The 27174-nt window shown below is 40.9% G+C and overlaps 1 protein-coding gene across 4 annotated transcripts in view; it reads left to right on the top strand.

The window, feature by feature from the left end:
- Positions 1-8303: 8303 nt before the first annotated feature.
- DCUN1D4 (defective in cullin neddylation 1 domain containing 4) overlaps positions 8304-27174 on the top strand; it is a 32202-nt gene continuing 13331 nt past the window's right edge. For 2 of the 4 annotated variants that reach the window (XM_067468769.1, XM_067468770.1), the window contains exons 1-2: positions 24576-24642; positions 27124-27163. Coding sequence is in view for 1 of the 4 variants with exons in the window: in XM_060778515.2 (XP_060634498.1) it covers positions 8397-8421; positions 24576-24646; positions 27124-27163 (136 nt within the window). In the remaining 3 variants the exon portion in view is untranslated. Of the gene's footprint in view, positions 8422-24575; positions 24647-27123; positions 27164-27174 lie in introns of those variants that run through there. The other 2 variants (XM_060778515.2, XM_060778516.2) reach the window with 2 other exon arrangements.

The following is a 27174-nucleotide window of genomic DNA, read 5'->3' as shown; positions in this document are numbered from 1 at the left end:
ATGTGAGGACATGAGAGAAGCCTCTCACAAGGATGATAAAACATCAAATCATCCGGGTGTCCCCTGGGCAACGTCCTTGCGACTTGCAGCTTCTCAGGTTGTTCCTGACATTATATATATATATATATATATATATATATATATATATATATATATGCGCATTTAAAACACACCGAAACAAGACAAAATACAAAGACAATATATGGCACTTTCTTCCTATTCCGTCATTAAATTTGCCTTCCTGGGCTTCTCTGGTGGCAGTATGATAATATAATTTGTCTCCTCTCTAAACTACTTCTATTATATTTACTATCTTTACTTGTAATAAGAAAATATTTGTCTTCGTTCTATACTAATGCCTATAGTTACAATGTCTTTTTTCTTTACACAGTCTGTAAAAGTTTTCCAGATTTTATATAACTTTTATTGACTGTTATTTTAATAGGTTTGTCAATTTATCTGTTTCAGCCAAATCCATTAATTTGTCAATCCACGCTATAATATTTGGAACCTTTCTCCAGTGTTACCAGCATTTCACTTACATGCTGTTATATGGAATATAAAACTCTGTACTCTGTACTCTCTTTCATATACAGATAATGTGTGTGTGTGTGTGTGTGTGTGTGTATGTATGTATGTATGTATGTATGTATATATAATGCTTTTGTATGTTTGCAACCTGTACTGGTTTAAATACTTTGCAATTTGACCCATTGTTATGACAACGATAGAATAAAAAAGTATAAAATAACAATACTAGGTGGGATATCAGGAAGTGTATTGGACTTGTTTATGTCTTTATAAATGTTTTTAGCATTGGTCTAAATTAAATGTCAAGACTATAATGAAATTATGAGTTTATTAAATAGATGAATAACGGATGAGGTCCTGGAGGTGTAATAACTCCCTCCCCTCCCCCAAATTAATGCCACAAGAAATCAGTATATGTTTTATAAGCGGCCACAAATCTCTCCATTGTTTTTTTGCCAGACTCTCTTAACAACCCCTCAGGATAAAGGCGGCACAGTTACCGCAAATATTTTTAGCTGCGTCAAAGAGCTAATAGCCTAATTACATAACCTTTCACACTGAAAACACGCACAATAATCCCAGTGTTTTAAACACTCAAAATTACAGGCTTAGAGCCCCACTTTGATCAAAGAGAATAAGTCCCCTTCTGCACCTCCATATAATTCAGATTATCAAAGCAGATAATCCAGATTACCTGTTTTGAATGGGATTACATGAGCCTACACTGGCATATAACCCAGTTTAAAGGACATAATCTGGATTTTATATGGCAGCATAGACTCAATAGTTTAAGAAGTGATCTTTGGTTTGTATGGATATTAGTCTTACCTACTTTCGGTACTAAATAAATGACCTGCATTTTATTATTTTTAATTTTTTTCACACATGCGGTCAAATAAAACTGATCACGTTGCTTGTCCGATATCGCCTCATCTCCTGCAAATGCAACAATGCTAATTTACTGGCAAAGTATACCTTGGATGCAGCTTGAGCATTGAACAAAGGGTGCATCTATGCCATGGAATGAATGCAGTTTGATAACACTTGAACTGCCTTGGCTCGATGCTATGGGATCCTGGGAGTTGTAGTTTCACAAAGCCTTTATCCTCCTCTGAGTGCTGGTGCCTCATTAAACTATATCTCCCAGGCAGGGGCGGCTCAAGCCATTAAACAAAGTAAGCATTTGCAGTATAGTTGATTTTGCCCAAGGGTGCTCTTGAGGCGCTCTTGAGGGAAAATAGACCTTGACATATGTGAGTTGTAGTTACTGGGATGTATAGTTCACCTACAATCAAAAGCATTCTGAACTCCACCAATGATGGAATTGAACCAAATATGGCACACAGAACTCCCACGATGAACAGAAAATATATATCAGTGATTGGTTGGGGAGGGGTGGTGGTGTGCCAAAATACTGCTTGCTTATTGTTGAAAATTACCTAGGGCCGCCTCTGCTCCCAGGATTCCAGGGTCAACCTAAGTGTGAAATGAACAAGAGACCAAATTGCCCATATCCGCTAGATAATGGAGAAAGGCAAGGAGTTTTAGAAAAACATCTTTTTTCCTGTTTTATTGACTATTCTAAAGCCTTTGACTGTGTGGATCATAATAAATTGTGGCATGTTCTTGGTGGTATGGGCATACCAAATCACCTTGTCTCTCTCCCGAGGAATCTGTATAAGGACCAAGTAGCAACAGTAAGAACTGACCATGGAACAACAGACTGCTCCAAGATTGGGAAAGGTGTACGGCAGGGTTGTATACTCTCCCCCAACCTATTCAACTTGTACACAGAACACATCATGCGATGTGTAGGGCTTGACGAATGTAAGGATGGGGTAAAAATTGCTAGATGAAATATTAACAACCTTAGATATGCAGATGATACCACTTTGATGGCTGAAAGCGAGGAGGAGTTGAGGAGCCTTCTAATCAAGGTGAAAGAAGAAAGTGCAAAAGCTGGGTTGCAGTTAAACATAAAAATCCCCAATATTATGGCAATAAGAATGATTGATAGCTGGGAAATAGAGGGAGAAAACATGGAGGCAGTGACAGACTTTGTATTTCTAGGTGCAAAGATTATTTCAGATTCAGACTGCAGCCAGGAAATCAGAAGACGTTTACTTCTTGGGAGGAGAGCAATGTCCAATCTTGATAATATAGTGAAGAGGAGAGACATCACATTGGCAACAAAGATCCACATAGTTAAAGCAATGGTACAACCTACGGATGTGAGAGCTGGACCATAGGGAAGGCTGAGCGAAGGAAGAGAGATGCTTTTGAGCTGTGGTGTTGGAGGAAAGTGCTGAGAGTGCCTTGGACAGTGAGGAGATCCAACCAGTCCATACGTCAGGAAATAAAGCCCGACTGCTCATTGGAGGGAAAGATAGTAGAAGCCAAGATGAAGCACTTTGGCCACAAAATGAGAAGAAAGGAAAGCTTGGAGAAGACAATGATGCTGGGGAAAATGGAAGGAAAAGGGAAGAGGGGCCAACCAAGGGCAAGATGGATAGATGGTATACTTGAAGTGACTGGCTTGACTCTGAAGGAGCTGGGGGTGGTGAAAGCTGACAGGGAGCTCTGGTGTGGGCTGGTGCATGAGGTCACAAAGAGTTGGAAGCGACTGAACAAATAAACAACAACAAACATGTATAATGAGGCATTGAATTTTGCCATAATCTGTAAGCCGCTCTGAGTCCTCTTTGGGGTGAGAAGAGCGGGGTATAAATATAGTAAAATAAATAAATAAATAAGAAGCTGTGCCCAAGTTGGTTCATCAGGTGCTCTGCTATGGCTTACTCCTCTGGCTGAGTTAGTCTGCAGTGCCTTTCATGTTCCTTGATTAGTGTTTGAGCAATGCTGCATTTGGTGGTCCCTATGTAGACTTGTCCACAGCTGCATGGTATACGGTAGACTCCTGCAGAAGTGAGGGGATCCCTCTTGTCCTTTGCTGAATGTAGCATTTGTTGGATTTTCTTGGTCTGTAGATAGTTTGTGTTTTTTCATCAGCTTCTCTATGCGCTCAAAGGTTGCCGTCTATAACCCAAGATGAACTGAACCAGCTAAACTGGGCTCTACAGGCCAATGGATACTCCCACCTCAGACATCAGAAGAGCTGCACAACTGAGAACATACATCAAGGGAACCACTGACCGCATAGGGAAGCTGATGAAGAAACATAACATACAAACCACTTGCAGACCCACCAAGAAAATCCAACAAATGCTACGTTCAGCAAAGGACAAGAGGGATCCTCTCACCTCTGCAGGAGTCTACCGTATACCATGCAGCTGTGGACAAGTCTACATAGGGACCACAAAACGCAGCATTGCCCAAACACGAGTCAAGGAACATAAAAGGCACTGCAGACTACTTCAACCAGAGAAGTCAGCCATAGCAGAGCACCTGATGAACCAACCTGGACACAGCATTTTATTTGAGAACACAGAAATGCTGGACCACTCGGACAGCCACCATGTCAGACTACACAGAGAAATACACAAGCATGTGGACAATTTCAACAGAAAGGAGGAAACCATGAAAATGAACAAAATCTGGCTACCAGTATTAAAAAACTCTAAAATTACAACAGCAAAACAACAGAGAGGAAACAATTTATTTATTATTTACTTTATTTATATACTGCTTTTCTTAGCCCTCAGGCAACTCAAAGTGGTGAACAACATTGATACAAAACATCACGAGACAAGTATAGGGCAATTAAAAACAATTGTAACATAAATAATTAAACATCAGTATAACAATCATTAGCGCCTCAACAGTAAAATCAGAATCCAGTCTCATCATCCATTATTCCGTATTCCTATGTTCAATTACACTGTTTAATCAAATGCTTGTTCGAACAGCCAGGTCTTCACTTTCCTCTGGAACGCCAGCAGGGAGGGGGCCAATCTGATATCTGCAGGCAGGGCGTTCCACAGCTGAGGGGGCACCACTGAGAAGGCCCTGTCTCTCGTCTCCACCAAGCGTGCCTGTGATGCAGGCGGGACAGAGAGCAGGACCTCCCCAGATGATCTTAGTGTCCTAGCTGGTTCATAGGAGGAGATGCGTTCGGAGAGGTAAGTAGGGCCAGAACCGTTTAGGGCTTTATAGGCTAACACCAGCACTTTGAATTGTGCCCGGTAGCAAACTGGCAGCCCGTGGAGCTGGCGCAACAGAGGAGTAGTATGCTCCCTGAGTGCTGCTCCTGTTGCAGTAGTCTATACGGTATGTAACCAGAGCGTGGACTACCGCGGCCAAGTCAGACTTCCCAAGGTACGGGCGCAGCTGGCGCACAAGTTTTAACTGTGCGAATGCTCCCCTGGTCACCCTTGAAACCAGGCTCAGAGACGAGTCCAAGATCACACCCAAGCTGCGATCCTGGGGGAGTGTAACCCCGTCCAACACAGGCTGTAATCCTATGCCTATCAGGTACATCTAATCACCTCTCAACAAAATATTGCCCCAGGCACTGCCAGGCCATCAAATGCTAATCAAGGTGGTCAGTTGAAACATTCACATCAACCTCCAACAGACAAGAGTCCTTTGTCCCACCCTGGTCATTCCACAGATATATAAACCCCCTTTTCCTAGTTTCAACTGTACAGGAGTTGATTATAAATTGTATGATTTTAACTGTATTTGTGTTTAGATTGGCTGCAGTAATGCTGGAGCGGCCTAAGTCAGAGGAGTCCTCCATGTGTGTTGCCATGGAGACCGATGCAGGTGAGAGAGAAGTGGGAGGAGCTTAGAGGGGACAGTTTGAAAGAAGGACAGTTAAAAATCAGTTAGGGTTTAGGTTCCGAGGAGTGAGGAGTTAGGGTTTAGGTTTAGAGCAGTTGGTAGAGGAAAGGATTAGGAGGTTGTAGCTGAAAGAGAGTAAATTGTGAAGCAAAGTTTTGAGGGTTTGGAAAACCAGATTAAGCTACTGGAAGTTTCTTAGCCTAGAGAGGCTGATAAGGGAAACGAAGCCAGTATTCCTTTAGTCTAAGGAAAGGCTAAAGAATAATCTTATTAAGTATCTGATCAAGGGAGGATCAGATAAGGGAGACATCCCTGTATTGAAACTTTGTTTTGTAATAAGTGATTCACCTCAGGAAGATACTGTGTAACCTGAAAGAGTGTAACATTCAACTAACCAAGCACTGTTCTAAGTTCTATAACAAAAGTTACGTCTTGCAACCACACGCTGTGTACTTAATAAAATTGTTAACTTTTATTTGAAGACTGCCTCAGCTCTGTCTATTCTGGGTACAAAGTGCCATTTCTCACAATATTACAACTTACCTCACGTGGTGGCAGAAACGCAGGGAAAAGTAACGAAATAAATCTACATTCTTCTCTCCAGTCACGCTACAGTATATACAGTGTAATTACTACTAAGTTATTACTTTCTTAATAAAGGAGGAGGTGCAATTGAACAGCCTCCCTTCCAACTTGATGGTAGATTTGTTCCCTAATCGGAAACCTCCATTGCAAATCGGCCAGTTGCAAATCTCCTGAATACTGGATCCTTTCAAATTGGAGGCAACAATAAATTATCCCTCAGCTCCCTTGCTTCTTTTCACAACAGACCTCACTACCTCTGAGGATGCTTGCCATAGATGCAGGCGAAACGTCAGGAGAGAATGCCAGTGGCTGGATCTGCAAGATTAGTAGAAATATACTGTGGTTGAAGAGGGAGGGAGAGGGAGGGAAGGTGGAAATAATGTAATATACACCAGTGTAAATTAGCATAATGTCTTCAATATTTGTTGAATTACTCAGGATTTATATGTGTAACACTTGGAATTTGGCTTATCGATCTGTGTGTATAACATAATAAAATATCTTAAAAAAAAGAATGCCTCTAGAACAGTGCTTCCTAACCTGGAGACCACCTGAGGGGGTCACGAGTGGGTTTCAGAGGGGTCACCAAAGTCCATCAGAAAACATATATTTCTGATGGTCATAGGAACCCTTTTGGCAGAGAAGGCTAAAGATCTCTCCATCTGTCCTTCTCTTCCTTTTTGGTGTTGGTGAACTACAACTCCCAGAATTCAAAAATACTCCCCATCCCACCCCACCAGTATTCAATGTTGGCCATGTAGGTAGTGTGCTAAGTTTGGTGCAGATCCATTGTGGGCTGGGTTCAGAGTGCTTTTTGATTGTAGGTGAACTATAAATCCCAAATGTCAAGGTCTCTATTCCCCAAACTCCAACAGTGTTCACATTTGGGCATATTGAGTATTTGTGCCAAGTTTGGTCCAGTTCCATCATTGTTTGAGTCCACAGTGCTCTCTGGATGTAGGTGAACTACAACTCCAAAACTCAAGGTCAGTGCCCACCAAACCCTTGTATAGTATTTTCTGTTGGTCGTGGAGGTTCTGTGTGCCAAAATTGGTTTAATTCCATCATTGGTGGAGTTCAGAATGCTCTTTGATTGTAGGTGAATGATAAATCCCAGCAACTACAACTCCCAAATGTCAAGTTCTATTTTCCCCAATCTCCACCAGTATTCACATTTGAGCATATTGAGGATTCATGCCAAGTTTGCTCCAGATTCATCACTGTTTGAGTCCACAGTGCTCTCTGGATGTGGGTGAACTATAATTCCCAAACTCAAGGCCAATGTCCACCAAACCATTCCAGTTTTTTCTGTTGGTCATGGGAGCCCTGTGTGCTAAGTGTGGCCCAATTCCATCATTGGTGGAGTTCAGAATGCTCTTTGATTGTAGGTAAACTATAAATCCCAGCAACAATTCCCAAATGACAAAATCAATTTTTTTGAGTGGAGGACATAAATTGGACGGTTAGGTGTCTTGTGTCCAAATTTGGTGCCAATTCCCCCAGTGGTTTTTGAGTTCTGATGGTAGCACGAACTAACATTACATTTTTATTTATATAGATTTTCCTAGTTCCAACAGACTTCACTACCTCTGAGGATGCTTGCCATAGATGCAGGCGAAACGTCAGGAGTGAATGCCTCTAGAACATGGCCATGTAGCCCGAAAAAATAAACAAGATAGGATCTGTAGGTTTGTTCTTAAGTTGAATTTGTATGCAAGTTGGAACAGGTGCATTTTTACATGCAATTTCATATATATATATATAATGACTTATATACAAGTTCAACTTAAGAACAGACCTACAGAACCTATCTTGCAGAACTATTTTGTGTGTGTGTGTTGAGTGGTCAGTTGAAACATTCACACTTAGCTCCAACAGACAAGAGTTCTGTGTCCCACCCTGGTCACTCCACAGATATATAAACCCTTTTCCCTAGTTCCAACAGACCTCACTATCTCTGAGGATGCTTGCCATAGATGTAGGTGAAGAGTCAGGAGAAAATGCCTCTAGAACATGGCCATATAGCCCGAAAAAACCTACAACAACCCTATCATCCAATGCCTTGTCCACCCTTCGCATCACTCATTTCCCTTAATGACAAGCGGCAGCTGTTTACCCAAACGCCCCGCCCCCTTTTAATACCATCACCGACCTTTTAAGCCAATCGCCTCCCAAGGAGGGCGTGGCCTCGAACTCGCCACGCCCCCCCTCAACCTCAGCGACCACACCGCTGTTAGGATCGCTCCTCCGCACGCGCTGAAGGTACGGTGATTGGCGGCCGCCGCGGCCCAATGGCGAGCGCGGAGCAGGTGGCTTCCCTTTGTAGAGCGCTCAACCAATGGGCGAAGCGTGAAGGGCGTGGCCTGAGGAGTGGCGGGCGAGGCGTCGTATCGCGGCGGCGGGGAAAAGCAGCGTCGTCCAATGGAAGCCGGGAGTGGGCGGGGCGGGACGGCGTTCGGGAGAGCAGCGAGCGGAACGCTTGAGGGAGCCGGCCGGAGCGCTGTGGGCGCGGGGGCTCGCTCGAGGGCGGCACGAAAATGCACTCGGATGCCGCCGCTGTCAGTAAGTGGGGAGCTCGGCGAAGGAAGCGGAGTGGAGGCGGGAGGAGGGGAAGAGGGGATGTGGAAGGGGTGGGGAAAGGAGGAAGCCATCGGTTTGTGAGGGAAAGAGCCCTCGGTGGGACTCTGAGGGAACTGTGACGCAGTTGGCCCCGCTTTGTTCGGCGGCGCAGGAAGGGGGCGTGTGTGTGTGTGTGTGTGTGTGGGCCTCCCTCAAGCCTCCCCTTCCGTCGCCTTTTCTGCCCACTCTGGCGGGGGGGGGGGGAGGGAGAAAGGAACACCCCTCTGCTTCCCCTTCGCTCTGCTTCTCTCTCTCTCTCTCTCTCCGCTGCATTGTGGGAGTTTGAGTCCTCGGCTCCCTGCTCTTGCGCGTAGTCTTACTGGGCTGCGCACTACAACTCCCAGAATGCATTGCACACCCAACTGTCATCCCACCCCCTCCTCCTCTTTCCCTGTCCTTTTTCCTCTCCCCTCCGCCCCCATGACAGCGAACCCCACTCCAATGATCCTGTCGAAATCCAAGAGGCCATACTTGGGCCATCCAGCCCAACCCCCTTCTGCCACGCAGGAAAAGCACAATCATAGAATCCTAGAGTTGGAAGAGACCTCATGGGCCATCCAGTCCAACCCCCTGCCAAGAAGCATAATAATAACCTATCTATCTATCTATCTATCTATCTATCTATCTATCAATGCTCTGTGCGTAATGAGTACCTTAAAAACAAAAGAACCAATGAACGAAATCACACCAAATTTGGAAACAAAACATCTCACAACACAAGGAGAGACCATCACTCAAAATAGATGATTTTGTCATTTAAGAGTTGTACTTTCTTGGATGTATAGTTCACCTATAATCAAAGAGCATTTTGAACCCCACCAACGATGGAATTGAACCAAACTTTGCACACAGGACTCCCCTGACCAACAGACAACACTAGAAGGGTTTGGTGGGCAGCAATACTCAATATGCTCAATGTGAACATAGAATCATAGAATCAAAGAGTTGGAAGAGACCTCATGTGCCATCCAGTCCAACCCCTGCCAAGAAGCAGGAATATTACATTCAAATCACCCCTGACAGATGGCCATTCAGCCTCTGTTTAAAAGCTTCCAAAGAAGGAGCCTCCACCACATTCCGGGGCAGAGAGTTCCACTGCTGAACGGCTCTCACAGTCAGGAAGTTCATCCTCATGTTCAGATGGAATCTCCTTTCTTGTAGTTTGAAGCCATTGTTCTGGTCCTAGTCTCCAAGAAAGCAGAAAACAAGCTTGCTCCCTCCTCCCTGTGGCTTCCTCTCACATATTTATACATGGCTATCATATCTCCTCTCAGCCTTCTCTTCTTCAGGCTAAACATGCCCAGCTCCTTAGGCCGCTCCTCATAGGGCTTGTTCTCCAGACCCGTGATCGTTTTAGTTGCCCTCCTCTGGACACATTCCAGCTTGTCAATATCTCTCTTGAATTGTGGTGCCCAGAATTGGACACAATATTCCAGATGTGGTCTAACCAAAGCAGAATAGAGGGGTAGCATTACTTCCCTAGATCTAGACACTATGCTCCTATTGATGCAGGCCAAAATCCCATTGCCTTTTTTTGCCGCCACATCACATTGTTGGCTCATCCAGATAAGATCCATGAATTATTTTTCAAACGAAGTATACAGTAAATGGAGGCATAATAATTATCTATCTATCTATCTGTCTATCTATCTATCTATCTATCTATCTATCTATAAATGCTCTGTGCGTAATGAGTACCTTAAAAACAAAAGAACCAATGAACGAAATCACACCAAATTTGGCAACAAAACATCTCACAACACAAGGAGTGACCATCACTCAAAACATTATGATTTTGTCATTTGGGAGTTGTAGTTTCTGGGATTTATAGTTCACCTATAATCAAAGAGCATTCTGAACTCCACCAACGATGGAATTGAACCAAACTTGGCACACAGGACTCCCCTGACCAACAGACAACACTAGAAAGGTTTGGTGGGCACCAATACTCAATATGCTCAATGTCAACATAGAATTATAGAATCAAAGAGTTGGAAGAGACTTCATGGGCCATCCAGTCCAACCCCTGCCAAGAAGCAGGAATGTTGCATTCAAATCACCCCTGACAGATGGCCATTCAGCCCCTGTTTAAAAGCTTCCAAAGAAGGAGCCTCCACCACATTCCGGGGCAGAGAGTTTCACTGCTGAACGGCTCTCACAGTCAGGAAGTTCTTCCTCGTGTTCAGATGGAATCTCCTCTCTTGTAGTTTGAAGCCATTGTTCCGCATCCTAGTCTCCAAGGAAGCAGAAAACAAGCTTGCTCCCTCCTCCCTGTAGCTTCCTCTCACATATTTATACATGGCACCAGTAATCAATATGTTCAATGTGAACATGGGTGGAGTTTGGGGGAAATAGATTTTGACATTTAGGAGTTGTAGTTGCTGGGATTAATAGTTCACCTACAATCAAAGAGCATTCTGAACTCCACCAATGATGGAATTGAACAAAACTTGGCACACAGTCCTCCCATGACCAACAGAAAATACTGGAAGGGTTTGGTGGGTATTCACCTTGAGTTTTGGAGTTGTAGTTCACCTACATCCAGAGAGCACTGTGGACTCAAAACAATGATGAATCTGGACCAAACTTAGCACGAATACTTAACATGCCCAAATATAAACACAGATGGAGTTTGGGGGAAATAGGCCTTGACATTTGGGAATTGTAGTTACTGGGATTTATAGTTCACTTACAATCAAGGAGCATTCTGAACCACACCTACAACAATTGGGCCAAACATCCCACACAGAACCCTCATGACCAACAGAAAATGCTGTGTTTTCTGGTGGTCTTTGGCGACCCTTCTGATGCTCCCTTGCAACCCCCTCCAAGGGTCCCAAACCCCAGGTTGAGAAAGGCTGCCTTAAGGCCATCCAGTCCAATTCCCTTCACCAGGGCAAGAAAACATAAAGCCCTCTTGACAAAGAGCCATTTAGCCATTCACACACACACATATATGTATATGACTGATGCAGTATCAAAGATTTGAAAGGGATCCCTAAAGAAGGACGATGATATGTTGTGTGTTCCAGAGTGGGCAAACCAGACAACTCCACATGAACACTGGCAAAGAAACAGAAAGAAATATTGTTTACACACAAGCATCAAGACATTACATATATTAGAAACCAACACTTTCTCATTACTTTATTTTCCAGATCACCAGACTGGGCCACAGCAACGCATGGCAGGGGACGGCTAGTAGTAGTAGTAGTAGTAATAATAATAATAATAATAATAATAATAATAATCTTTATTTATACCCCACTGCCATCTCCCCCAACGGGGACTTGGAGTGGCTTACATGGGGCCAAGCCCGAAAAACAAATTACAATACAAAAATACACATTGCAATAAAATAAACAACATAACAATAAAGTAAAAACATCAGAACATATGAACAATATACACAAAACATAAAAACCAAACATAATGACAGAGAGTGGGCCGCATGTACATAAAATGATTTAAAAACTCAGGGTAAGATAAAGGGGCAGAACTGTTTCTAAGGGAGAACTCATAGAGAGACAGAGAAATAAACAAAATTGCATTCAAAGGACCCTCGACAGATTGCCATCAAGCCTCTGTTTAAAAGCTTCCAAAGAAGAAGCCTCCACCACACTCCGGGGCAGAGAGTTCCACTGCTGAACGGCTCTCACAGTCAGGAAGTTCTGACAGATGGCCATCCAGCCTCTGTTTAAAAGCTTCCAAAGAAGGAGCCTCCACCAAACTCCGGGTCAGAGAGTTCCACTGGTGAATGGCTCTCACAGTCAGGAAGTTCTTCCTAATATTCAGATGGAATCTTCTTTCTTGTAGTTTGAAGCCATTGCTCCATGTCCTAGTCTCCAGGGCAGAAGAAAACAAGCTTGCTCCCTCCCCCCTACGTCTTCCTCTCACATATACATGACTATCATGTCTCCTCTCAGCCTTCTCTTCTTAAGGCTAAACATGCCCAGCTCTTTAAGCTGCTCCTCATCGGGCTTGTTCTCCAGACCGTGGATCATTTTAGTCGCCCTCCTCTAGATACATTTCAGCTTGTCAATATCTCTCTTCAATTGTGCCCAGAATTGGACACAATATTCCTAGTGTGGTCTAACCAAGGCAGAATAGAGGGGGAGCATGACTTCCCTGGATCTAGACCAGGGGTCCTCAAACTATGGCCCGGGGGCCAGATACGGCCCTCCAAGGTCATTTACCCGGCCCTCGCTCAGGGTCAACCTAAGTCTGAAAGGACTTGAAAGCACACAACAACAACAATCCTATCTCATCAGCCAAAAGCAGACCCACACTTTCCATTGAAATACTAGTAAGTTAATATTTGTTAAAATTGTTCTTTATTTTAATTATTGTATTCTTTTAAAGTGTTTTTGCACTACCAGTAAGATATGTGCACTGTGCATAAGGATTCATTCATGTTTTTTCAAATTATAATCCGGACCTTCAACAGTTTGAGGGACTGTGACCTGGCCCTCTGTTTAAAAAGTTTGTGGACCCCTGATCTAGACACTAAACTCCTATTGATGCAGGCTAAAATCCCATTGGCTTTCCCCCCCACCACTTCACATTGTTGGCTCATGTTTAACTTGTTGTCCACGAGGATCCCAAGATCTTTTTCACATGTACTGCAAAATCAAACCACCGCTGACAGATGGCCACCCGGCCTCTGTTTATTCACCTCCAAAAGAAGGACGAGGCAGTTGGGAGACCAATATTTTTAAAAGCCACCGCTCTGTAATGAACAACTGTCAGCCAGTGTCCAACCTCCCCTTTCTGCGTAAAGTGGAGCATGTGGTGGCCTCCAACTCGAGGGATTTCTGGTTGAAACTGATTATCTATTTATTTATTATTTATTTATTTCCTGCATTTATTAACCGCCGCTCTCAGCCCTAGGGCGACTCGTAGCGGTGAACAACAACATAGAAAAGACAGTTTACAATAAATCAGGACAGTACACAACAATCTACTACTACGAACAAAAACTTATACTAAAAATCCGCTTCGTCATATCATGGGGTCATAGTCAGTTTCATATTCGTAGTCCATTCCAGTCATCATTTCCAGTGATATAGCACTCAGTTGAAGGCCAACTCGAAAAGCCATGTTTTCAGGCTCCTACGAAAACCAGATCCATTTCAATCTGGATAATTTCAATAGAAAGGAGGGAATTTATTTATTTATTTATTTATTTATTCCATGCATTTCTACCTTGCCCTTCACACCCCAAGGGGGACTCAGGGCAGCCTCAGATAAGCATCATATGATGCTATTAGCATATTAACAATAGAAAATTACATTTAAAACATTAAAAATCATTAGAATCACATTTTACAATTCATTAAACTATAAATTAAACATGCCAATTAAAACCAAATCCAAGTCGGGTAAATCCAAAGTTGCAAATACCTTAGGTTTTCTTTCCAGTTGCCACTGTCTACTAATCGAACGCCTGGTCCCAGAGCAAAGTCTTCAATTGTCTTCTAAAGGACAGGAGGGAGGTGGCCAACCTGATGTCCTTAGGGAGAGAGTTCCATAGACGGGGGGGGGGGGGGGGCACTGCCGAGAAGGCCCTGTCTCTCGTCCCCACCAGCCGTGTTTGTGAAAGTGGTGGGATCGAGAGCAGGGCCTCTCCTGATGATCTTAAGTTTCGTGATGATTCGTAACCGGAGATACGTTCGGACAGGTAATCTGGGCAGAACTGTGACAATGCACAAAATCTGGCTACCAGCATTAAAAAAAACTCTATACAACTAAATAAAGAACAACGAATTCCAGACAAGAAACAATCAGGGCCAGCTAACCACCTCCTAACAAAAGATTTCCCCAAACAGGAAGCAACCAGGATTTGAAGCTCTAAGGCCTTTCAGTGCTAATCAAGGTGGCCAAGAGACCTCACAATCTCTGAGGATGCCTGCCATAGATGCTGGTGAAACATCAGGAGGGAATGCTTCTGAAACATGGCCATACAGCCTGGAAAACTCACAGCAACCCAATTCAATCTGGTTTCAGGCCTGGTTTTGGAACAGAGACAGCTTTGGTTGTTAACCTAAGGATATTAGATTAGCCCCTTCCCACCTGACCTTCCACAGAAAAGTGAAAACATGGCTTTTTGAACAAGCTTTTGGAAACCTAGTGCAATAGATAAATACAGAACTTTGTGAAATCAAATACTGGAACGTCTTAGACAATGTTTTTGGACGATAAAGCTAATTGGGAAGGTAGTGGTTTTATATGTTTTAAAGGTTTTAATGTATGCATTTTATAACTGGGCTTTAAATGTTTATTGTAATTTTACATTGTTTTAATGGCATTGAATAGCTGCCTATGTTATAAATCCTCCTAGAGTCACCTTCGAGTTCAAGACAGGCGGGGTAGAAATAACCTCCGCAGAGAGCCAAGCAGGGGGAGTGTGTCCCTGTTGGTTGTCCTGGATCTCTCAGCGGCTTTTGATACCATCGACCATGGTATCCTTCTGGGTCATCTCGCTGGTATGGGACTGGGAGGCACAATCTTGCAGTGACTCTGTTCCTACCTGGAAGGCCGTAAACAGAAGGTGGTGCTGGGGGACTCCTGTTTGAAGCCCCGGCTGTTGACCTGTGGGGTTCATCAGGGTTCTGTTTTGTCCCCCATGCTATTTATTTATTTAATTTTTATCCTCTTTACACCCCGCCTCTACTTCAAAGGGGACTCAAGGCTACTTACATATAGGCAATTATTCAATGCCTTAGAACACGTGCAATTCCAATAAACATTGAAATTAAAACATATTAAACATTTAAAAACATTACATTCAATATAAAACCATGCCATCCATAATTGTAGTCCAAGGCTGTTCAATAATTATTGTAAATATTCCATATCTGTTATTGCACTGCACTGTTCTTTGAAAGCTTGATCCAAAGCCAAGTTTTCACATTCCTTCTGAATGTTTAACATATTCATGAAACCGCTGGGAGAGGTCATCCGGAGTTTTGGAGTACGGTGCCACCTGTATGAGGATGACACCCAACTCTGCTACTCCTTTCCATCTAAAGCCATGGAAGCTGTCCTGATCCCAAACCAGTGTCTGTCATCAGTAATGGACTGGATGAGGGCAAACAAATGGAAACTTAATACGGACAAGATAGAGGTTCTCCTGGTCAGTTGGAAGGCAGACCAGGAAGTAGGGATCCAGCTTGTGCTGGATGGGGTCTCACTCCCTCTGAAGATACAGTTTCGCAGTTTGGGGGTCCCCCTGGACTTGGTGCTGAACCTGGCCTAGGTGTCTGAGGTGGCCAAGAGGGCCTTTGCACAATTAAAGCTTGTGCTCCAATTATGTTCGTTCCTTGAGAAGCTAGATCTGGTCACTGTGGTACACACTTTAGTTACATCCCATCTGGATTACTGTAACACACACTATGTGGGGATGCCTCTGAAGAGTGCTCTGAAACTTCAGCTGATCCAAAGATATGCAGTCAAGTTGCTCACTGCGGCTGGCTACAAGGAACAGACAATCTCCCGGTTGCAGCAGTTCCACTGGCTGCCAGTCTGTTTCTGGGCACAATTCAAAGTGCTTTAAAACCTAGACCAGTAGTTCTCAACCTGTGAATCCCCAGATGTTTTGGCCTTCAACTCTCAGAAATCCTAATAGCTGGTAAACTGGCTGGGATTTCTGGAAATTGTAGGCCAAAACACCTGGGTTGAGAACTACTGCTTTAGACGGTTCAGGTCCAGGATATTTGGCCGACCGCATCCCCTTGTATGAACCTGCTTGGTCCCTGAAACCTTCAGAAGAGGCCCTTCTCTTGGTCCCACTCCTATCCCAAGCTCAATTGGTGGGACCAAGAGAGGACCTTCTCGGTGGCTGCCCCTCAACTCTAGAAATCCTTGCCCAAGGACGCCATCATGTTTCTTCTCAACGTTCACTTCTGTAGGCTAAACAGACCCAGCTCTTTAAGCTACTCCTCATAATAATAGTTTTATTTCTTACCCATATCTTCTCGTGGCTCAAGGTGGGAGAAGGTGATCCTGTAGGTAACCTGGACCCAAACCATGTAGGGCTTTAAAGGTCAAAATCAACACCTTGTACATTGCCAGGAAACTAATTGGCAGCCAGTGGAATGACTTTAGGAAAAATGTAATATGTTCACTCCTGGATGTTCCCATAACCAATCTGGCTGCAGTATTTTGAACACAGTTGGAGTTTCTGAATTTGGTACAAAGGTTGCCCAATGTAAAACGCATAGCAGAAGTCCAACCTTGAGGTTACCAGTGCATTCACTACAATATTCAGGTCCTCCAAATCTAGGAAGGGGCTCAGCTGGCAGATCAGCTGAAGTAAGAACTCCTGACCATTGCATCTACCTGGGCTAACATTTGGAGAGGAACACCATGTAATGACTCTGTTCATATGTGTTCAGAAAGGCCAAACCTTTTTAAAATCGTTCTTGTGGGTCTGTACTTAAAGAGTAAGATAGCTGTCCTGCTTCTCCACAATGATCATCAGAATTCAAATCACTAATCTGTTAAAAGGCTAATATTAAAAGATACCGTCTACCAAGTGTACCATCATGAGAGGGACCATATTATCTTTTACTCCTTTTATTAGCCTGTTTGTTCACCCAGATGGAACTTTAAAAGTTTTATATACATGGCTGCATTATCTACATCACTATTGTTCTTTTAAGATCTAAGAGTAGTTCCTCAACCTTGAACATTGCTTTGGAAAATTTATCTCATGACTTTAATGAATCTTCAGATTGATAGCATCTTTGACCTTCAGTCTGTGTCTTGCCTTCTTCTTCTGGTGAAGATTAGTTAATTTACAGGCACAGTTTAATTTTTCTGCAAATGTAAATATGCATACATGGGCTTTCATGCTGTAAGGGCAAAGCTCTTTGTTTCTATGTGGAACAGAACAATCTGGTTCCCAGTAAGTTTGTTTTCTCCTTGTTACTGTCTTTCAGTTATGATGCAAGTACAAACTACACCAACCCAGTGACATTATAACTAAACTCCCTTCAGTTTCTTCTGTGATAAAAGCTTTAGGATTTTTTATGTTTAGAAGCCAAGATTGAAAACAAGGGGCTCTTCTCAAGCTACTGAAGGCCAGCCGCATAGAAAGTCTTTGTGATGTTTCCAAAAATTCCTTGAGCTTGTAGTATGAAATCTTATATTTTCCAACATGTCCATTTGCTGTCTGTAAAAAGTACAGCAGTTAGGTTAAAATGGTTTCTAAGTAATGTTGGTTTCCTAATGTTAAATGTGAAGGAAGCCACCATAAAGTTAAGAAAACCCACAAGCAGTATCTGAAATTACATATTTAACAGAAAAGGGATTTTTTTAGACTGAGTAAGCAAATCAAAATTAATGGAAGTTTTTTTGTTAGGGTCATTAGTACAATTTTTAAATTCTTCTGCAACACTAAGATAATTCCAATTGAGCTTTGTGTTAGCAGCCTCTGAGTAAGTATACAAAGGGGTGCAGCTTCTCTGAATAAGTATACAACGGGGTGCAGCTTCTTTAGACCTGTGGATAGAATAGTAGATTGAGAAAGTGGTGCCGCCACCAAATGGTTGCCACAGAATTTGTGGCTAGTTAGAAAGAAAAAAATAGCCTGCCTAGAACACAGAATACAAAGCAGAGGCCTATTTTGAGTCCCAGTTGCCAAAGCACTTATTTTGAAGCTGTATTTTTTACACCAACAAAAACCTATTTCAAAACAGGTATAGTAATCGTTGCCTCCATTCTCTGCCAGCAGTTTGATTCTCCCATCTCTTCTTCTTTTCCGCCCCAAGTAGCAGCCCAAGTACTCTTTCTCACCCTAAATCAACACTCATGTTCTCATGGAGAATCTTGCCCTGGATCTCCGCTTCTCTGTGTGCTTGAATGCAGATGTATTTACTTACCTTTTCATGCACATGCAAGGATCCTGTATTCTAAGCAACCATTAACAATAGCATTGGTTGTCAGGGAAGGTCACTGAGGTTGTAGTGGTGCTCATGTGCAAGGTGTGGTCTCAGTTATTTCAAAATCTCAATCTTGTAATGTAGTCATTATATACATACCTAGTCAGAAGCAACTTTCACTGAATTTAGTGCAGCTTATGTCTATCTGAGGAAATCTAGAATCTTCAAAGGTTTCAATTGTGTATACTAGATAATTCAATGAATTCAGTAGAACTTGTTACTGAATGGATATGTAGAAGATAGAACTTCAAAACATGGCTGTGAATATGCAAGCCAGTTTGGAATCATTTTCTTTTAAAATCAGCTTTCTTGTAAAATATATTGGAGTCCATTAGCTTCCTTCTTCTTCCATAATTGATTTAAGGTAAATCACTGTGAAATAGTGACTATGCCATACCTTCAAACCTATGACTCAGCGGTTCTTTCAAAAAGAGACTCTTCAGTATTTTTAATCTGTTCTGGGGGTGTGAAGCATCTCATTTTTTTTAAAGTTGTACTAAATATTTACTTGTACCAAATTCTTAAACAACGAAGATGGAGTTCATTTAGAAAATGACTCCCTGTTCCCTCAGGAAAAGAAAAAATTGAACATGTGTTGAAACGTGTCACCCTGGCCAAATTCTTTTTTGAGTATTGTTCTAAGGCACAAATGATTAAAAAAGATGGAATGATTTTGGTTGGCATTACAACAGACAGTTCTTTGTAAAGTTAACGTTATTTAGTTCATCCCCCAGTATTTTTCATAGAAATAGATTAATATCATTGACGTTATGCTTTATATGTCATGATCAGCTAAGTTTGTATTTTTAAAACACATGCTTTTAAATCAATGCTGCTTCTGTAATTCTTTTTCTTAACAACCTGCTCTTGAAATACAAAGAGAGTAAGAGTGCTGGTGAGTAAAACAAAACAAACAAACTCTACAGACAGCAAAGGAACACTTAACATTGGGCTTCATGGTTAGGACTTAAATACTTTGTATGTAATTAACACTATACAGCAATTACAGGTAATAGTTCTTGTGTCCAAATAAAGTTTTCTAGATTTGCTATTGCCACCTTGATTTGATGTTGTAGTGCTATTCAGTCTTGGTATAGAATAAGACCTGTTTAATATTGAAGGACTTTGACTGTCATCTTACAGAGCTTTCCTTGGAACAAATCCCGTGGAAGATCAGTATAAAACAAAACTTCTTTAATTAAATAAAACATCTGTTACATTTATCTTTCTTTACAGAAAGTCTTAATAAGCATCCTTATTTCTTGTAATCTTGTATTCCTTTGCATTTGATTTAACGTATATGAGTTCTACACAAAACATAGGTTAGCAGAAGGCCACTCATACAGTGGGACTTTCTTGAACCTTTCTTCACAAAGGTTTCTTGTGGGGAACTCATGAAAGGGGTGGAATATAGCGTAGAGGGTTGCAAAACTTGACAACAGGTGGAATAAATGTCATTATGACAATGATACTTAGAAAATTAGGGTCAAGACCACTGCCCATTTTATATGGGATCCAGCAGCAACTGCAATTTGTTGTGTGTCTTCATGTTGTTTCCCATTTACGATGACTTTAAGGCAGACAGAGCACCAAGTTTTGTTCAGAGAGTGGTCCCCCTTCACCTTCTTCTGAGGCTAAGAGTATATGACTGGCCCAAAGTCACCCAGTGGGTTTTCATGGTTGAGTGGGATCTAAACCTTGGTCTCCAGAGTTCTAGTCCACTGCTCAAACCATGACACCATGCTGCCTCTCTAACAACTGCAACGGAAGAGTAGAATTCTTAAAAATCACGCCAGCCAAATGTATTTAACACTCTTTCCTCCCCCTGGGTCAAATCATTGGTCTTTTCTGGAAGTCTCTTTCCCCTCTAGATGGTCTTTGGGCTATACACTTGGTATTTTAGCTAGTGTTGTTCAGATGACAAGTGAGAGTCTATTAATTGGCAGCAAAATATTTCCAGCATGAAAGCAAAGCTTTACTATGAATCCAAAGAAAGGTTTTTGTTTTAAATGTATTCAGAAAAAAGGAACCAGTTTACCTTGTTTAGAAAAATGTCCCTGGCTGGTCACCTTAAGATTTAGCACAGATGAGAAGCAGAATGGGTATGATAAGCCTGATCAGAAATGGCAAAACTAACCTCGCATTAGACTACTGATAAAGGAACTTCGTTTTATGATTTACACTTAATTAAAATGTTTGATACTTCACGAGTGTGTTGTGGGCTTTAAAGTCTTACTTTACTGGGCAGCAGGGTTTTGAAAGACTTCATTCTACCATGAGAACCTACCTAGGTATACAATTCTTGGTAGAGGCCTTTCTATCTGTATCATGATGTTTGATAGGAATACAAGAGAGGGTTTCTTGTGCCTGCTTCCAAGCACTGAATAATATCCTTGCTAAGAGAGATCAAGCTCTCATGTCCTGCTAAAAGGCAGGGTTGTCCTTAGTTGGATGAGCTTTTGGCCTATAAAATTACTGTAGTTTTGTTGAAATAATCGCTAATTGATATTTTTTACAGTATTTTTAAAAAACCATTGACATTATAAGTGATTTTTAAAATTATAATTGCATATTTTATCTTGTATTTTATTGTTTGTAGTCTTGATCTCTTTTTTAATAGAAAGGCAAGATATAAATTTAAAATGAATCACGTATATGGCATTCCTAATTGTGAAACACAGGAAGAGCACTGTAAGTTTTGGCGAGATTGTGGAAAATGGAAAGTATTTTAGAAGGCCACAGAAGTGTTCTCCATTTCAGTGAATATAGATTTTGCCTAATACATTGACTTCTGCAAAGTCTGGATGTAAGATGTACAGTATGTGCAATACACATGTCTCAATTTCAGTGTCGCTCATTGTGATATTGCTAGGTATAGTATTGAGCAATCTTCCGAAAATAAAGCTAAGATACACATCTTCTGGGTTAACTTCATATGCCTGCCTGATTTCAGATGTTTGTGTTCTTTTACTTGAAGCTATAACAGATAGAAGACACACGTGAACACATATCTATTACAGCATATTTCATCCTGTTTTCCCATCTACAATTATTTGCAGCAGTTTAAATAATTAAAACAGCAAAATAAACTGATGATACATTTCATTTAAATAAAAGTCAAAATATTGTTGAAATAAAATTCTGCTTACCATTGTTTAGAAGTCAAGTAATCACGGGTCTAGTTCAATGATTCTTAACCTGTGGGTCCCCAGGTTTTTTGGCTTACAACTCCCAGAAATCTCAGCTAGTTTACCAACTGTTAGGATTTCTGGGAATTGAAGGCCAAAATATCTGGGAACCCACCAGTTGAGAACCACTGGTCCGGTTGGAGAGCATTCTGAAACCAAACTTTGATGTCATTGGAGGGGTTCTGATATGAAATGAAATGGTTCTACACCAGGGATGGAGAAGGTCTTCGGTCACATTTTTGAGATTTACCCAAGCCACTCCAAATACCCCTAAACTTCCAGACAGACCTTGGGGTTTGTGTGTTATTTTTTTCTTGAAAATCTCAAAACCTCCCTGAAATGTGGTGGTTGATATCTTTCTGCTTACCCATCATGAAACAACTGGAAATTGGCCCCAAACTGGAGCTGAAAGTTTCATGATGTCACTTCTAGATCTCCAGTATAACCTGTTGGCAGTCCACAGGACTAAAAAAAAATGACCCCTGACCCTCTGCTTTACGTATCATGGGAGATTGCCCATCTTAGTCTTAGCTGCAGCCCATCTGACGTATCAACATTTTGTTTGATCTTTGTATTTAGCTATGGAATATGTAATCTCTTATTAATTGAAGCTGGATGCTTTTAGATTGCTCTGTGTAAAATATTACTGGTCACATAAGGAGTCTAGCTTGAATGTATGTAACATCACATGTCAAGTACTAGCTGCTTTGTGTGAAAAAACGTAGCGCAAAGTTTAACTTTTGAGATGAACTCATTCTAACATGAGTTTTTGTGGATTTCAGTCCATCACATTAGATGCATTGAAGGCATGACTTGAACTTACCAAAGTGAATCAGTTGAAAGTTCTCATAGATCCCTCCTTCATGTTTCCCTTACATATTGAAACTAGAATAATATGACTATCTTTTTGAGTAGTCTGAGTTCTGTTATATTTTAGTTTTATTAGAATGAGTTTGAGGAAAGCTGTCTTTAGTAGGAGCAAAATCGTTTTAAAATGAACATGAAAAGTTTAGTTCTTTTTGTGGAAATGTTCCAAAAAAGGTTTGACACACATATCCTTCTTTCTGTGGTGTTTCTTTAGTTCAGAAATTGTCTGGTTCTCAGTAATACAGCATTCCCAGTAATGAATGTAACTTAAATCAGTAGTTTCTTAAAACCACAGTAGGCTGATTGTAGCCATACAGAAAGAGAACCTATTAATTCTATAGAACAGTTTAACTCAGAACTTCATGGCATTTTTCTCCTCTGTGACATCAGCCATAATTTGAGTGATCATTCTAACTGAGTACTATCTTGTCTGTATACTTATAAGGATTAGACAGGTGCCAGAATTGTATCAGCATGCAGTGAGGCTTGTTCATGCCATGTCATTTTTTGTAATGCTAAAATTAACTTTATGTTACTGAAGATGGAAAATGTCTTACATTACTTCTATGTTTTGTATGTTTTGAGAGCTCAAGAGAACCAAGGAAAATATCCTCTTACAAAATAATGTGATGGCATTTATAGGGGGGAAGTGACCTCTAGGCCTAAAGTAAAAATAAAACCATTGATCCTACCAAAAGCGTATCTTAAAATAAAATTGGCGCGCAATCCTTTGAACAACCCTGCCAGTAAATAATGTAATTTGTTAAGACACCATGACTGCTGTTAGGCAAACCAGAATTTTCTGCTAATCCAGGAAGATGCTACAGTGTTGCTTTGCCATGGTGAGATACCACTTTCAGTTGTATTAAATGGAGTCCTGGAAAACTTTTAATGTACCTTTATCTCTACACAGGTCTAGAAATGTTTGTCAGTTATGTTTCCATGTACAGTAAGAACCTAAGGTTTATTCTACTCAAATATGGAGTTATATGGCAAAGTTTTTCCTTCAGAGTTTTCATCATTAACCTATCTTGAAAGCCTCTTTTAAAAGATTGGGTAGAATTCTTTTCAAACTATGGAGTCAATTGTGTTGGCAAAAACCTCTGTCTGTTATAGACTGACATTCACCATAGTTCTGCTTGCTTTGCGCAGGATGGATCTCCAGTATGCTGGCCCAGCTAGATACCTTTGCTTCATAGCTGGAGTATCTAGGTCTGTGTTATACTTTTCTGTTGCTTGTGGCCCTGTGAAGGTTTAGCTCTGGCTATCTATGACTTGAAGTTTCAGGTAGGATTGCAGCAGTTTATGAGCACTTGAGCATTTCTAGTCATGGGATGTAGTATCTAATTGGTTAAATCATAGCATCAGATTGGTTAAATCACATGGCCCACCACGTCATTTTATGTGGCCTGTGAAGCTTTCACTGTCAAGGCAACATAATTTATATAGTCTTAAAATTACAAATGCCCCTTTGAAGGTAACCATAAGGCTTATGTGGCCCTTGGTAAAAAATGAATTTGACGCCGGTGGATTAAATCATCAATATGTAAAAACAGCCTTCTTGAAATCCAGAGTTCATATTTCTGAAAAGTCATGTTTCTATCAGTTGTTGGATTGTACTTCTAAATACGTTTGTATGACATCTATTGTATGGTTCTGTGTTTACATTAATCATATATGTAATACTTTAGAAATGCTTGGTTAAGGCCAATTCCATTTCTCCCAGTTTGTACACTGAGAGAGGAAGTACTGGTTGGATTTCAGTTCCATCGTAATTCACCAAACCTGTGGTACATGTTAATTCTATGTTCGTCTGTCTCAAAATTGAGGTTAAATGGAATATTGGGACTTCAATTCAGCCTTAATTTGTCAGTCTGCTTGTTGAAGTTCTTGCTGGTGATCTGTATTTGTTATGTTTTATAGTTTGGAAAATATCTGAAATCTAATGAATGGGAGAAAAAATAAGCTCTGTATAAAAGGACAATATAAAAAGTGTTTACTTTACTAAATGTACCAGTCTTGTATTTACCATTTTGGTGCAGAAGTTTTAAAGCTGTTTCATAACCAAATTAAGAAAATGTTTTTTCTTTCTTTCTAGATTTTCAGCTGAACTCTCATCTATCAACATTGGCAAATATTCACAAGATTTACCACACTCTTAATAGGCTGGTAATCACATGCCATTTCCTTTCTGCTAATTTTGTAGTCTTCAATGCATATTTTAAAATCTTGTAATCTTGATCATGGGTAAATTTTTTGGTTCCATTAACTCTCCACATGCCTGTTCACCTTTGCATGAATGTTCATTGTTAATACATCTGAAGTATGTTGTTTATACTATAGCTGCAATATCACCATGCTGTAGTAGTAATAGTATACCAGTTACTTGGATAGTAGTAATTTCTTAGCTGTTGCAGTGAGTGTCACTGTTTTGCTATTAGTAGTGCAGCTAATAAATAGAAGGGAGCTCATGCGAATAAAATTATACTCAGTTTTGTACAGGTTTGAGAGGTGGATCACAAATCACAGCATATGCTTAATTCAGATTGTATTCTATTGTATTTTTGTTTTTGTTTTCAGAGGTATATTGGCTAAATTACTTTATTTCAATATGCATACTTGTAACTTGATACATCATTTATTTATTTCACTCCAAGTGCCCCAACATGTTCTCTTGAGCTAACTATGACTTTTCAGTAGTTTATAAGAATTAAACATGTGAGAATTCATTAAAAAAGTTTTTTTCCCTACAACTGTTACCTTGCTTGCTTGTACATAGCACTTGGGGATAAAACTTCTGGAAGCATAACAAATCTGTTACTCTTCTGGAAACACAACAGAGCTTGGGTATTATACTGGAAAGACAGGTTGTTGGCATTTTTTCAAAGGCAAGAGATGGCAGTGGTGGTGATGGGGACTTTATTCTTAGCCCATCTTCACAGATGGAGGTGGCTGGAAATGAAGCTCCCCTGCCCACATTCTTACTGTCAATCAGAAAGGATATATTTTTTGTCAGCCACGATAGCAGCGATGTCCAGGGACACATAACATTCCTTCCCAATGGATGAGCTGAGGCATGACTGAATGAAAAGAATGTTTTGTCTTCCCAAAGAAATGTAGTTTGAGAATGTTGAGAATAAGCAACATTTCAACTTTGCCTTCATGTACTTGCACCCAACTCACATACTTCTCCCATTGTTTAACAGAGTAGTTGATACTTCGGCTCCCATTTTTACACCCAGATCTTCTTTCCTTGATATTGCAACATCTACTTGAACTTGTAAAATGTCGGTGCCTGGAGGTTTAACAGGCAATAGGCTATTTGGAATAATGCTCCTTTCCTAGAATATGTTGAGATGTGTTTGGAGTCCTCTGCCTGTTGCTTTCTTGATTACTTTCCCAGAAATTCTCTCTTTTTCTGATACTGAAGATTTTGAGGGCTTTGATTTCTTTCACTTTGCAGTCCCAATGATATGTTACAACTCCTTCATGTTATAGTTTCCTTACATTGTTGTTTTCCATATCACTGTTGCAGCCATTTCAGAGTTCATTCCTTCTGGGGATATTTATGAATATCTAAATTCAAATACAGGGTGAGGCAGCATAACTTCCTTTTTTCAAAATTTAATAAAACCCATTGTATGAATCAGAAATTTTTCTATTTATTTTATAATGTAGGCGCATACCTAAAGTTTTGTTTTACGTAGGTGACGTAAAACAAAACTTTAGGTAGGTGACGTCCTCCATTCTCCATTCTCCATTCACTGAGTAAACCCATTTCTGTCGTTTGTCATGACTCTTGCCAGCATAGCAGTTGTTACGTTGTCAATTTCTTCCTGGATGTTGGTCTTCAAATCTTGTAGGGTCCTTGGACGGTTCATATAAACATGGGATTTCAAAAACCCCATAGAAAAAAATCACAAGGGGCCAAATCTGGAGAGCGGGCCGGCCACTCCCAAATCCGCTCGAAAAGTAGGCCTCAACGGCAAAAGCACGCTCCTCACTGTTTGAACGCATGATGGCAACTGAACTGTGACAGGACAAAACTTTATACTCCTGCCTCTCGAACGAGATCACTAGCGCTCTGCTACGTCTTCAACCAACTGAAGGGTGTGCATTTTAAAAAAGGAAGTTATGCTGCCTCACCCTGTACTTACACAATGTTGGCCGGTTAGCCACTATCTCCATATATTTTGACTGTTAAGGATTGTTGGAGGAAATTGCTAAGAATTTGCCTTATGTTTCCATGTACAGTGGGAATCTAAGATTTCTACTCAAATATGGAGTTATATGGTAATGTTTTTCCTTCAGAGTTTTAATCATTAACCCATCTTGAAAGCCTCTTCTAAAAGATGGGGCAGAATTCTTTTCAAAACATGTTTTTTTCTGACATGTCATCTTAGATTTCTGGTCATAATTTTAAAACTTCATCAGGTTTAGAAAGCATAGTAAATCTTTAGAAGCATTTTATTGATTAGTACACCAGGGAGAAAAAAAGAGGGGCATCTCCCAAGAAGCTTTGAAGACAGAGAAGAAGTGAAAAGAGGGAGGAAAATAGTAAGACGAAATGGGCTAGCTGATACTATATGAAAGCTACATAAGAATAGTTGAATTCTGTTAATCGCACTGGTTTAATTTTTTTTTAGAATTTGACAGAAGACGCTGGTCAAGACGATCGCCAAACAGGTAACACTTTT

Source organism: Anolis sagrei, chromosome 5 (genome assembly GCF_037176765.1).
Source record: "Anolis sagrei isolate rAnoSag1 chromosome 5, rAnoSag1.mat, whole genome shotgun sequence".
NCBI classification, from domain to species: Eukaryota; Metazoa; Chordata; class Lepidosauria; order Squamata; family Dactyloidae; genus Anolis; species Anolis sagrei.
Note: the sequence above shows the minus strand (reverse complement) of the source record. Positions and strands in the feature narration are given on the sequence as shown.